Source organism: Erinaceus europaeus, chromosome 9 (genome assembly GCF_950295315.1).
Source record: "Erinaceus europaeus chromosome 9, mEriEur2.1, whole genome shotgun sequence".
Lineage (NCBI taxonomy): Eukaryota > Metazoa > Chordata > Mammalia > Eulipotyphla > Erinaceidae > Erinaceus > Erinaceus europaeus.
The window spans coordinates 108,608,978-108,622,564 of NC_080170.1; the positions used below are offsets into that span (position 1 = coordinate 108,608,978).

At 37.8% G+C, this 13,587-nt stretch overlaps 1 protein-coding gene across 3 annotated transcripts in view; it reads right to left on the reverse strand.

Moving 5' to 3' along the window:
- The window catches only part of TPRG1 (tumor protein p63 regulated 1), a 168,515-nt gene that overhangs the window by 10,089 nt on the left and 144,839 nt on the right, over positions 1-13,587 (reverse strand). For all 3 annotated transcript variants that reach the window (XM_007525672.2, XM_060198516.1, XM_060198514.1), the window contains one exon: positions 1,160-1,313. In XM_007525672.2, coding sequence (XP_007525734.2) covers positions 1,160-1,313 — 154 coding nt within the window. The remainder of the gene's footprint in view (positions 1-1,159; positions 1,314-13,587) is intronic.

Below are 13,587 nucleotides of genomic sequence, written 5' to 3' on the forward strand. Positions count from 1 at the left end.
GACCATATGCCCCAAGGACACCTGCACAAACCATTGACTTTTCATTAGAACAGGTCAGTATTCAAGCTACCTTCTTACTAGGAGATTGAAGAGCCTTCTTTGTCTCTAATCACATACGTTATTCCTCAAAACTGTATAAGGATGGGAACTTATCAATTTAAATACTTTCCTTTAGGAAAATACATGCATATTTGAAAAAAAATTTTCTCACATAAATAGTTGTGTTCCAAAGAATAAAAAAATGCAGAATATCTAAATACAGAATAATTCAATCTGTATATTGCACATTTTGAATTTATAGAAAGTAAAGAGCTATGATGTTTTGAAATGAATGATAACACAGAAAAGTAAATCTAAAGAAGACAGAGAAAGAAAAACTATCTAAACTTATAAGCATAGTCCCATGTATATACTTGCTTTTCTTGGAAATATAAAGTTCAACCTTTCATGGCATTTACAAGTCCAATTATCCTACTTTCTGACTATTTAGAGTAACCTAGCATTGCTCAAAAGAGGGCTTAAGTTTCCCTCTTCTTGAAGGAGATAAAATCATAGAAGGAACTTTTCTTGCCAGTGATATAATCTACCTGAAGTTATAATCTACTTGAAGAGATTGTGGTTTAAAAGCACAGCATATTTATAACCGATTTATAGTTTATGAACTATCTATTTACATATGACTTAGTTTAAACTTACAATGGTCTAGTAATTTTAATGGAAGGACAATGTTTGCTATGTTCATTGCATAGATAAGTCTACCAAAACCCAGAAAAACTACTTAGAAGCACAATATGTGACAATATACCACATTTCATTTCTAAATAAAATAACTAGAATAGGCAAAATGCTATGCACCCTATAGACAAATAATAGAAAAACATAAATATATCCATTTTATACTAAAAATATTACACTATAACTTCTTTATAAGAAGTTAACAAGAAAGAAACAGCATGATACATTTGGTAGAAATTTTATATATGTCTCATATATGAAACAGGTCTATTGCCTCCTAAAAGTTCTGTAAAGTTATTAATATTTTAATTCATATAATTGCCAGGTCTTATCCTTTTTTTAACATTACTTTTTTTAAGTCTTAAAATTATGCAGTATTACCAGGAAAATCAGTCTGAGATTAATACCTAAAGCTGCCTCCTACCTTGCAAATTTTGAGGAACTTTTCATTGGTGTATTTCACAGGGTGCTCAGTGAAAGTAGCAAAAGGCACTTCAGTGGACCAGGGATTCCAGCGGGACAATAAAGACTGCTGTTCTGGAATCCCCCAGTAGATTCTAAGGCCTTCTCCTTGTCTCCTATGGGAAAGGAATTTTTGTTTGTGTTAGTCATTCTCATTAGATTAGATCACAAAGAAAAAAGATGGGAAAGGAGGAAAATAACTTAGCCAGGCTTTCCGTTGATGCAAAGTGTCCTCCATGACAACTGGTTGACTTGCTCCTGGGAATTACAGGTGGTGGGAAGAAAACGCTGATTGCAAATATGAGGTCGAGATGGTGAGGAGAATTCTATGTGGAAAGATCTAGTCAGCAGAGGGCTCTGAACTCCAACTCCAACAGGACCCAGAGACAGAAGAGGGAAAAGGGAAGGACATTTGGATGGAGTAATAGGTGTATGTGTGACTTGGAAAGGGAGAGAAGATAAGACCATAGAAAGAAATGGGCAAACAGATACAAATATAGACAGATAGCTGTAGAAATAACAGTTAACCCATATCTGCAACCTTAGGAGAACTGCTGTAGCTTACAATGGAGGGAATGGGGATCCAGAACTCTGGTGGTAGAAACAGTGCAGAGTTCTACCCCTGTTATCTTGTAATTTTGTCAATCAATACTAAATCACTAGTAATTAAAATCTCTTCTGAAAAACAGTAGTACTCAAGACAGAGGCAAGGACTGAAAATTTGGGTATTAACTTGATGCTAATAGGCTGATGCCAAGAGAGAAAAAGAGAAAGAAAACTCAGGATGATGGGTTAGGACCTAAAACAGTAAATGCAAGGGATAGTTTCAAAAGGAGGAGAGATTATAGCAGCAGCTGTTTCCACAAAGCCATCAATACAGGCAAGGTGACTGTGATAAACCTAAGAAGGTAGATGTGATTTTTAAGAGGGATGGTGATCAATTCAAAGTCCCCTGTCACCTCAGCTACTAATTTCATGGCTCTCTTCTCTGCATACATCTTCATCATGTGAAACTGCAGCAACATACACATTAAAGCTTATAGGAAGACTCTATTGTGCTAATCCTTTCCCATAAAGTTCATAGTACTGATACACAGTATGTAGATTATAGCCTCCATCCTGTATTAACCTAGATCTGGACACCTGATAAACCCAAGTGCAGAGCATGAAAAGTCAGTTTGGGAGTGATGAGAGAAAAGTTGTGGCAAGGGTGTGAGACCACACTGACTAACAGAAATCATCATGTCTGTGGCTTCTTCTTTTGCATGTGCCTATCAGAATTTATGGTTTGTGGTTTTAGACTTCTCTGAATGCAAAGAGATCCCTGGAGGTTAAGCCAAGCTCAGATGCCTTGCATTCAACCAGCTTTAAAACTAAGTTGCTTGTAATTCTAAACAACCACCCTGTGGAATATCAGAGAGGCCTCATTTATTCTAGAAATTAAATCCTGAAACCTAGAATGAAAAAAGCAGAGGTTAATTGTGGTGCCTTCACAAAGCTGTCACTTCCTGTATTAAGGAAGAATTCCTTTGGAAATGCTATTGTGGTTTCTGAATAAATTTATCCATGTAGAGATGTGTATAAACATCATTTCACACTTATGCATATAACACCCCTTTTCCCAATTGGCTGATCCCTGAGCTTCTTACAAAAGGAAAGTAACAAAAGAGCCTGGCACATTCTGCTGCCTGCTTCTCAGATTTTTGATGATTATATCTGAAAACTGATACCCAATCTTTTTTTGTACTAATCCTTACTTAGAGAGGGAGATTTTGTATATACCTCTAAAGTTCCTTTTCTAACCTCTTACCTTCTCAGCAGCTGCTATACTAACATTTACTACCCTCCCTGCAGTTTATTTCTCTTTTTTTACTGGCCTGATAATAAGTTCTCAGCTCAATGAAAATTGGGTGTGTTTTGGCTAAAAGATCATTCTGGCTGGAGTCCATTAACACAACTTGGACAATGGAATTATTTATTGCTTTTTATATCAACTTACCTGGTGGGTGCAATTTTGCTTTTACCCCCCCAAAAAAAAAGGTGAAAATCTGTCAAGATAACTTTTCTAATAAGCACATTTCATATTCTTTTATCCCATATGAAGTTTAAGTATGAAATTCAAGAGACTCGCTATCTCTAAATAGCCGGCTGGCACATGGCAACGACCTTTCTCAGAGATGAAAAGTGCTTATAAATAGACTAGTTCAGCCAACCCTCTCCCCAATGCTCCTCAGGTAGTAGGTGGTAAGATATGCAGAGAACTAAGAAACCACTCCAAAGATAAAACTAAGGAGATGCTTCTCAGCAAAGTCATTAGTCATTAGTATCAGAGTGCTCTCAACATTATCTTTTCTCTTGAACACCATTTGTACAATTGTGGAGAATATACAGGTCTTTCCAAACGAGGAATGCTTATTAAACAAATACAGTAAACATACACTTACTATAAGAAAATATCATGGGGGGGGCAGGCAGTGCATTGGGTTAAGTGCACACATTATAGTGCACAAGGACACAGGTTCAAGTCCCTGGTCCCCACCTGCATAGGGAAATCTTCATGAATGGTGAAGGAGGGCTACAGGTTACTCTTTGTCTCTCTCCTTCTCTATCTCCTCTTCTCTTCTCAAATCCTTTCTGTTTCTATCCAACAACAAACAAATACAAATATTTTTTAAATGAAAGAAAAAACATATGAAGGAATAGAATGGAGGAAAAAATGCAATTAATAGGTCTTATGATAGTCTTGGTTTCTATACTAAATGTCATGTGCTTAATTCCCCATATGTTTCTTAGAAATTTCAAAGTGATAATGTTCCAAGACTTCACTAACCTATGTGTGTGTTATGGAAAACTACCATCATGATGTTACTAGAATTCATCCAGTCAAAGGAACAGATAATTCATAAGCTTTTTTTTTAGTCAAGAGCCAAAAAAAAAAAGAGGTCTACTGGACAGATCACATCTTCTGCTGTAAAGACAACATCAAATATTAGTCTCTCATTCCTGGGGAACTTTAAAACCCATCACAGTATTTCACAAATATGAAAAAGCACAGATCAGTTATTACTGGATATAAGAAGGCTTTATAGAAATAGGGAAGCTGGAACTCATCAAAGACTAGGACTTTCCTAAAGCATTTATATGCACAGGACTATACCGGTGAGAGCTCTGATTCATAAGGCTACATGAAAAGATGTTTTCAGCAGTCTGAGCTATTGCCTCTAAAAGCATTCCAAATTAAGGTCAATCATTATATCACATCATCTTATTTTCACTAGACACAGTTCAAATCTCCCTAAGATGCCTGTCATTATTTGTGGGGGAAAAAAAAAAGCTTGGCCAGAGATCTGTCTATGCACAGGTCAGAAAAATAAAAAAAGATGCCTCCCTCAAAAGCAACTATATATTTTCATGTGTATTCAGTACTAACATTTATGGGATTTTAGAAAATTAATAGCACTTGGAGAGGAAGGGAAAATTTCTATAGTAAAAAGACTGAGCAACTATAGGCAAGTTAATCGAATTGTCAGCTTTCATCCCAAAATCACACTCTCACTGTAAACCTTGTCCTACTCCAGCTCAGTGACTAAGCTCAATTAGATCACCAAATAGACACTAGTGAAGTGGGATAAAGGGAGGAGGAAAGAACTTCACAATCATAGAAACAAACAGATCAGAGAATCAAATCTTTAGCACCAAGGAGTTGTTAAGGTCTTTGATTTCTGTCTTCACTTATTGATCCTTCTTCCTTTACCTAATTCTGAGTCTCAGGATATGAATGTGTTCAGCTTCTGAGTCTTCTTATGATGTATACTAACCTGAATCCATCAGACAGACATCTATTCACAAAGTGGAAATTGCAACTTCAATTCTCGCTATAGCAGTCTGAATGAGCATAGTTCTATAACACTTTTCTTAGTTAAAAATAACCCTTTCGTGAAGGACCTTTACAATGAAAACTAAAGACATTTAATAAGACATTGCTAAAAGAAAGAGAGAAGGACACATACAAGTGGAAGAACATTCCTTGTTCCTGGATTGGAAGAATAAACATTATTAATATGGCCACTCTACAGAAAGCAGTCTACAGTTTCAATGCTATCCTTATCAAAATTCCAATAGCATTTTTCAAGAAAATTGAACAATGTGTGCAAAAAAAATTTGTATGAAATAACAAAAGGCCACAAACTGCCAAAGCACTTCTTGTGCAAAAAAGAAAAAAATATATGGAGGTATCAGTATCACACACTGCAACTTTAGTTTATACTACAAAACAATAGTAAACAAAACAACATGGTACTAGAAGAAAAATAAACACTTGGATCAATGCAGAAGAATCAAAAGTCAAGAACTTAGCCCACACATATACAATCACCTAATATATGACAAAGGGGCAAAAACCATTCAATGGGATAAACTGATAATGCTGGGAAAACTGGACAGCCAGATGTAGAACAGTGAAAGTAGACAACTACCTAACACCAAGGTCAAATCAAAATGGATTAAAGATCTATCTAGATTGGCCAGAAACTCTAAAATTTATATAAGAAAATGTTGGTGAAACTCTGCAGGACCTTCATATCAAAAATGTATTTAGAAACTCAACCCCCTGGGCATGGGAAATGAAAACAAGAGTAATTAAATGGGATTACATGAAACTAAAAAGCTTCTACACATCAAAAGCAAACTACGCAAGAATATCCAGGCAACCCAGTAAAAGAAGAATATATTTGCACATCACACGTCAGACAAGTGACTGATACCAAATATATATACAGAATTAGTACAGATCTACAAAAGAAGCACAACTAATCCAATAAAAAAGTAATCCTAAGAACTAAACAGACAGTATTCTTTTATTTTTAACTTCTTTTGTGGGGGATTATGGTTTACAGTCAACAGTAAAATAAAATACTTTGTACGTGCTTAACATTTTCACATAATCATACAATCCTCACTGAGTCCTCTTCTGCCATCACGTTTCAGGACCTTAACCCTCCTCCCACCCCAGAGTCTTTTACTTTGGTGCAATAAACTGATTCCAGTTCAAGTTCTGCTTAGAGTTTTCCCTTCTGATCTTGTTTTTCAACTTCTGTCTATGAGTGAGATCATCCCATATTCATCCTTTTGTTTCTGACTTATCTCACTTAACACGATTATCTTCGAGCTCCATCCAAGATGGGGTAAAGAAGGTGAATTCAGTATGAATATGAAACTTTGGAGCCTCAAGAATAAAAGTCTCTTTGCATAACCATTATACCATCTATCCCTATACATCTACTCCTGTTCTCAGTTTTCCACATAACAGTTCAATGCCCCTCCAGGTCCTCCTCTGCCATCATGTTCCAGGACCTGAACCACCCCGAGTGGACCACCCCGAGTCCTTTACTTTGGTGAAATACACCAGGCCCAATCCAAGTTCTGCTTTGTGTTTATTGTTCAACTTTTTTTTTTCCTTTTGTAATTGGATTCATTTCATTGAAGGTGCCTTTAAAATTTAGATGGAAGAATGTTCTGCCAACATTCTCCTCAAAGTATTTGATAGTTTCTGGTCTAACATTTGAGAGGTGTTGAAAGTACTTAAAGGAGAATATTGGCAGAACTCTTTTCCATCTAAATGAGGAAATATTTCACTTCACTTATCTTTAGAGAAATGCACATTTAAACTATGTGAGGTAGCACAGCGGATTAAGCGCATGTGGCACAAAGCACAAGGACCGGCAAGAGGATCCCAGTTCAAGGCCCCGGCTCCCCACCTGCAGGGGAGTCTCTTCACAGGTGGTTAAGCAGGTCTGCAGGTGACTATCTTTCTCTCCTCCTCTCTGTCTTCCCCTCCTCTCTCCATTTCTCTCTGTCCTATACAACAATGACAACATCAATAACAACAATAATAACTACAACAACAATAAAAAGACAAGGGCAACAAAAGGGAAAAATAAATAAATAAAAAATTTTAAAAAGTAAAACTAAGCTGAGATACCATCTCATCCCTGAGAGAATGGCTTACATCAGCAAACCAGGAAATGACAGGTGTTGTAGGGGTTGTGAAGAAAAGGGAACTATGCTTCACTGCTGGTGGGAATGCAAACTGGAACAGCCTCTTTGGAAAACTGTATAGAGAATCCTTAAACAAATAAAAGTAGAATTACCTTATACCCCAGCAATATAACTCTTAGGCATTTATGCTGTGGAGACTCGAGCATTAATTAGCAGGGACATATGCACCCCTATGGTCACAGTTGCATCATTCACAATATACAAACAGTGGAAGCAGCCTAAATGCTCATCAACTTATGACTGGGTAAAGAAGTTATGGGATATATACTCTATGGAATACTAGTCTGCAATCAAAAAAGATGATATTGTGTCCTTTGGAACAACATGGATGGAACTGGAGATGATTATGCTTAGCCACATAAGTAAAAAGATGAAAGACAACTCCCAAATGGTTTCACTCATATGTGGAATCTAGAGATCTGATTTCTATGAAATTGCCAAAAAGTGCAAACAGAAGCAAACAGTCTGCAAGACCTATGAGAACTACGATAGTTACTTTTGGAAGGTGGGAGGGTGGAGGTCTAGAACTTTAGAGGTGGGTGTGGTGGGGAACTGTACATTGCAACCTTGCAATCTTGTAATAAACTATTAATAACAAAAAATCAAGTAATAAGTAAATACATGTTGAAAAAATAATATTCCTTTCAATCACCTCAAGGATGGTTTCCTAAAATACTCGCAAATTGTCTATTTTCAATTTGTGCATTAAGTTAGTACATTCTGTGAGCCCCTAGGGCACTGTCACAAGTAAAGAAACACATAAGACTCAGCCCCTGAATTCCAGAACTTCATGAAAACTGGGTCTACATTACTGTTATATTCTTCTCAGAAATAACAAATGCAGATTGAAGGGCCAGGTGGTACAGCTCCTGGATGAGAGCACATGCTATAATGTGCAAGGATTCGGGGGAAAGCCCCTGGTCCCCACCTACCGGGGCAAAATTTTGCAAGCGGTAAAGCAATGCTGCAGGTGTCTTTCTCTCTCCCTCTCTATCTCCTTTTTTCCTCTTGATTTCTGGCTGTCTCTATTCAGTAAATAAAGAAAATTTAAATGCAGATAGAAACCCACAGGTATCACTGTAGAAGTAGAGAGAACATCACCTGCAGTAAATAATCTTGTTATCAGTTTTCTACTATCAAAGATACCAGCTATACCTGACTGACATTCCCATGGTGTTGGAAGCATAAAAAGTATGAGTGAGCAAACAGAGGCAGTCATGTGTGAGAGGGGGCCGGGTGGTAGCACACTGGGTTAAGCGCACATAGTACAACATGCAAGCACTGTTGCAAGAATCCCAATGCAAGCCCACAGCTGGGGAGTACTGGGGGGTTGCTTTGCAAGCTGTGAAGTAGGTGTGCAGGTGTCTGTCTTTCTTTCCCCCTCTGTCTTCCCCTCCTCTCTCAGTTTCTCTCTGTCCTATCCAATAACAACAGCAGCAGCAACAATGGAAGAAAGATAGCCTTCAGGAGCAGTGGGTTCATAGTGCAGGCACCAAGCCACAGTGGTAACACTGGAAGTAAAAAAAAAAAATAGTATATCCTATATTCCTGGTATATTTCAAAACCTTGGAGAAAAGCATTGAAGTGGAGACAGGGATCTATAAGAATAATAATAATTAAAAAATCTGGTGCAAAAAAACTTACAGTTGAAATTTTTAGGATTCTAGACTACTGGAGTTAGGAGGTCTCAGTTCTTTTGTTTCACAGATACATGAACTTAGAAACCGCATTTTTCAAAGATCAGAGTTTGTTCATCATTCACATTAGTTATGTATCCTTCTCAGTGACTCAGATTCAGAAGTCTATCCAAATCCAGGTGCTAACAGGGAGGGAGGCCTGAGCTATAACTAGTTTAAGCCACCCTAGCAGTTCAACACAAATGCTGCCTCCTACACCAAAAGAGCAAAAATGCATTGAAGATATGAGGTTTATGTAGCAGAAACTATATCATACACATGCTGAAGAAAATTGCTATGAAAAGTCAATTCGGTTTAAAACACAAAAAAGAGTCCCCAGATGAATGAATGGAAACTTCTCCCTGTAGCATACTTTGTGAAACAAGAACTCATTTCTGTTAGAAAAAACTCCTCTTCTTGAAATCATTTTTAACTGAAACGAATAAATAAATAAATAAATAAATAAGCAAACAAGTGTTAGCCAGTCAGTAACCTTTGTTCATTTACTCATTGCACACATTGTTCCATTCTTCTTTCTCCTGAGAGGAACCATGCATCATTTTGGGAAGTACTATACAGCTAATTTCCATTCTCTTGACTCTACTCTCCTAGCCTAACGTTCACAGATGCTGCTTTTAGGTTTAAAACTACTTTGAGTTGAGAACTCAAAGGAAGACGCTGAGCTCCCCAGGAAGAGAAATGGCAGCTTCCATTATTACCTCCTGTCAGCCGCCCTTCCTTTCTACTCATCTCAAATCTCAAAGCTCCACCACAGAATTAAAAATATAGCTTGAGGCCATCAAACCAAGATTTATGAGGAAGCACAGACATTAACTCTAGCTCTAAACACAGGGCGTGTGCTTCTAAGTATGGGTGAGCAAACAGGCAGTCATGTGGGGGTGGAGGGCGGTGGTGAAGGGGAGAGAGCAGTTCAGAACAACACATTACATTTTCTTAATGTCTCCTTTGCCCCTACCTCATAGCCTATATTGTTAAAAGGAGGGCCGTGTAGGCCCGTGAAATGTTAGTCCCTTGCTTATTTAATTTAGACAAAAGAGGGGACTGAGTTGGCACCCTGAAGGGTATTCAATGCTCCTTTGCTCATTGAATGACCTCAGACGAAATATTTTCCATGACAAGAACCCAAAAGACGCTGGCACAGAGTCAGACAATAAGATTTGCAGAATGTGTTTACATTCTCTTCGTGTCCCCAGGCTGTTCCAAACCCAAGGCAGGTGCTGCCTTTATCTGCTCTCTTTGCTCACCTGGCTCCCTCCCAGAAGTTTCCAGGGCCTTGGGCTCAATGAGATTAACCATTTACTAGTTAACCACGAAATCCTGTGGGTTGTATTACATGAGGGAGAGGGAAGTGGACAAAGTAGAATACAGAAAATTTAAGGTCAGTGAGATGACATGTTAAGAACCTTGAAGAAAATTATGAGACAAGGGTTTAAAAGCTAGCTCTGTCATTCACTTGCTAGGCAATTTGAACATATTTATTCTCACTAGGATCCTGGGGTCCATATGTAAAACCAGGTAGTTAACCTAAATCATCTATCTGTAAGGCCCTTTTCTGTCCTAATAAATTAATAGCTGTTTTGAAGAATAAATAATTTGCATTATACTAAAATTTTGCAGTATTTTTTCACCAGACAAAAAAAAATATCCAAAGGATAACATAAGGAAGATGAGAAACACTCAGTATAGGGCTATAGAGACCCAGTCTGCTCAAGGAAGAGCGAATGGTCATAAACTACTGAATAAAGCACCTATAGTTAATTAAGCAGGGTTATACTAAAAGAACCCAAGAGAAAGTGAGGTCAAAAATGACATAAAAGAGTTATAGAAAATGTCTATGTTATCTTCCAGGTTGAGTTTCTTAAAAATAATAATAATAAAGGTGTTGATCTACTTATTAAACTTTTAATGTGCTTGTCCCAGTGGTGGTCAGGTTCAGGTGTAAGGTCAAGAAGAATAAGGTCCAGGGTTCCAGATGGTGGTGTTCCTGGTAAACGCATGTATCACCAAGCTCAAGGACCCAAGTTGGAGCCCTGGCTCCCCATCTGCAAGAGGTCAGCTTCAGGATCAGTGAAGTAGGTCTGCAGGTGTCTATCTTCCTCTCTTTCTCTAATTCCTGGTCTTCTCTCAATTTCTCTCTGTCCTATCTAATAAAAATTAGAAAAAAAAAAAAAGTAAAAGAATAAAGGAAAAATCTGACTAATGGAAATGGTAGGTTTGTGGTGCTGGTACCAAAACAAAGATCAGATCAATGATTTGAAGTGTTCAAGTTGTGTGTGTGTGTATGCGCGCACGCGCACACGTGTGTGCGTGTGCATGTGTACACACACATATCTGTGTGTACAACAATTAGGGTATAATAAAAAATGGGTACTTCCAGCATGAGGTGCAAAATAATCACTTAGTAAAACCGTATTCAATTAAAATGAATAAATAAATAAATTCACATAGTAGGCCTGTGACTTTTTCTTTTGATATTTTAATTGGATAGAGACAGAGATTCAGAGGGGAAAGAGAGATAGAGGAAATATAGAGGAGAGAGACTGAGAGAGAGAGAGAGAGAGAGAGGCCCGCAGAACTGTTTTAAAGTCCTTGAAGCTTTACCCCTGTAGGTAGGGAGCAGGGCCTTGGGCCCAGGTGCTCATATACTGTGATATGTGCACTCTACAAGATGCATCATCACATAGCCCCTCTTACCCCATTCTTGTTAAATGTCATGGTAGTTAAGAAACATTAACTGGCCATTAATAAAATGGACTGGGGTCTAGAGCTAATATTAAGAGCTTAAAACTGAACACATAATCTCCAGGCCTCTGTTATTTAAATGTTTGTATCTCTTCGAAATCTATATGTTGAAATCTTAATGATGTAATAAAGAGGTGTTTAGGAAGTGATTAAAGCCTAAGTGTAGAGTCCTCATGAACTGGATCCATGCCTTTGCCATTACTGTTGTTGGTTTGTTTCTAGAATATCTTTACACTTTATTACAAATAAATAAATATATAATAAAAAAGTGCATGCTTTAGTTCTCACCACTCAGTTCTGACATGTTTCTAGTGACATTAGAATCACTTGGATCAGTGATAAACAGCGTACAAATTTTTAGGCATATTCTCCATGCTATGCCCAGTTCAGTATTATTCCCACTGTGATGATGAACATCAGTTTTTGTCAACAAGGTATAGTGTTCAGCTTCTCATTTCTTCAAAGCTGCATTGTTGTTGATCAGGATGCTCTTTGCCTTGTAAGATAACTTTCAGATTTTTCTTGTATCTCAGTACATAATTATTTATTTTCATAATGAGCTAGAGCCTAGAGATGATCAACTCTAGACAGCCCCCAACCAGTAGGAGCCTCCAAGACGGTTGAGGAGAGAGGCAGAATGTGAACTTAGAGACAGGTCCCTTATTCAAGCAACTCTAGAGTCCTCTCAACTCCTCAACTATGAACCAGAAATCAGGTCCTCACTAGACATTGAATCTTTTGGTATAATTTTAGATGTGCTAGGTTTCAGAAATTCAAAAGATAATAAATTTATTACTTATAAACTACTCAAAATCTTGCATTTTGTTACTGCAGCCCAAGAGAGCTGTAGGCATATTGAATTAAATATTATCTTTTCTATTTTCTTTACTTATTTAAAAAAGACATTAACAAAACCATACAACAAGAGGGGTACAACTCCACACAATTCCCGCCACCAGAACTCTGCATCCCATCCCATCCCCTCCCCTGGTAGCTTTCCTATTCTTTATCTGAAAGTATTGACCCAATGTCATTGTGGGATGCAGAAGGTGGAAGGCCTGGCTTCTGTAATTGCTTCCCCGCTAAACATGGGTGTTGACAGGTCAATCCATACTCCCAGCCTGCCTCTCACTTTCCCTAATAGGCTGGGGCTCTGGGGAAGCGGAGCTCCAGGACACATTGGTGGGGTCATCTGTCCAGAGAAGTCTGGCTGGCATCATGCTAGCATCTGGAACCCGTTGGCTGAAAAGAGAGTTAACATACAAAGCCAAGCAAATTGTTGAACAATCATGGACCTAAAGGCTGGAATAATGCAGATGAAATGTTTGGGGGGGGGGTCCTCCATTTTGTAGATAGCTAGTAGGCATATTTCAGTTAGTCAGATTAAATATTATCTTAAGGGTATTCCAGCTATATGCACAAATCTAATGTTTCTGACCTAGGGGCTGGGTGGTGGCCCATTTGAGTATACACAATGCCATGAGCAAGGACGTAGGTTCAAGCTCTCAGTTCCCACATGCAGGAGGGAAGTTTCACCATTGGTAAAGCAGAGCTGCAGGCCTATCTATCTATCTATCTATCTATCTATCTATCTATCTATCATCTATCTATCTATCTATCTCTCTATCTATCTATCTTCTCTTCCCCTCTCAAATTCTTCCTGTCTTATCAAATAAAAATAAATAAATTTAAAAACAAGTTTTAATGTTTCAGACCCTTCAGAGCCCAGGATTACCTATCTTTATGTCTCACTTGAATAGCATACATAGGATGAAATTAAAGGATGTATGAATGGAAATGTGTCCACTTCTTCTAGATTGTCCAACTTATTTTCATATGTAGTTTCTTATGATCATTTGTCTTTCTAGGGTATTGGTTGTAATTTTGCCTTATT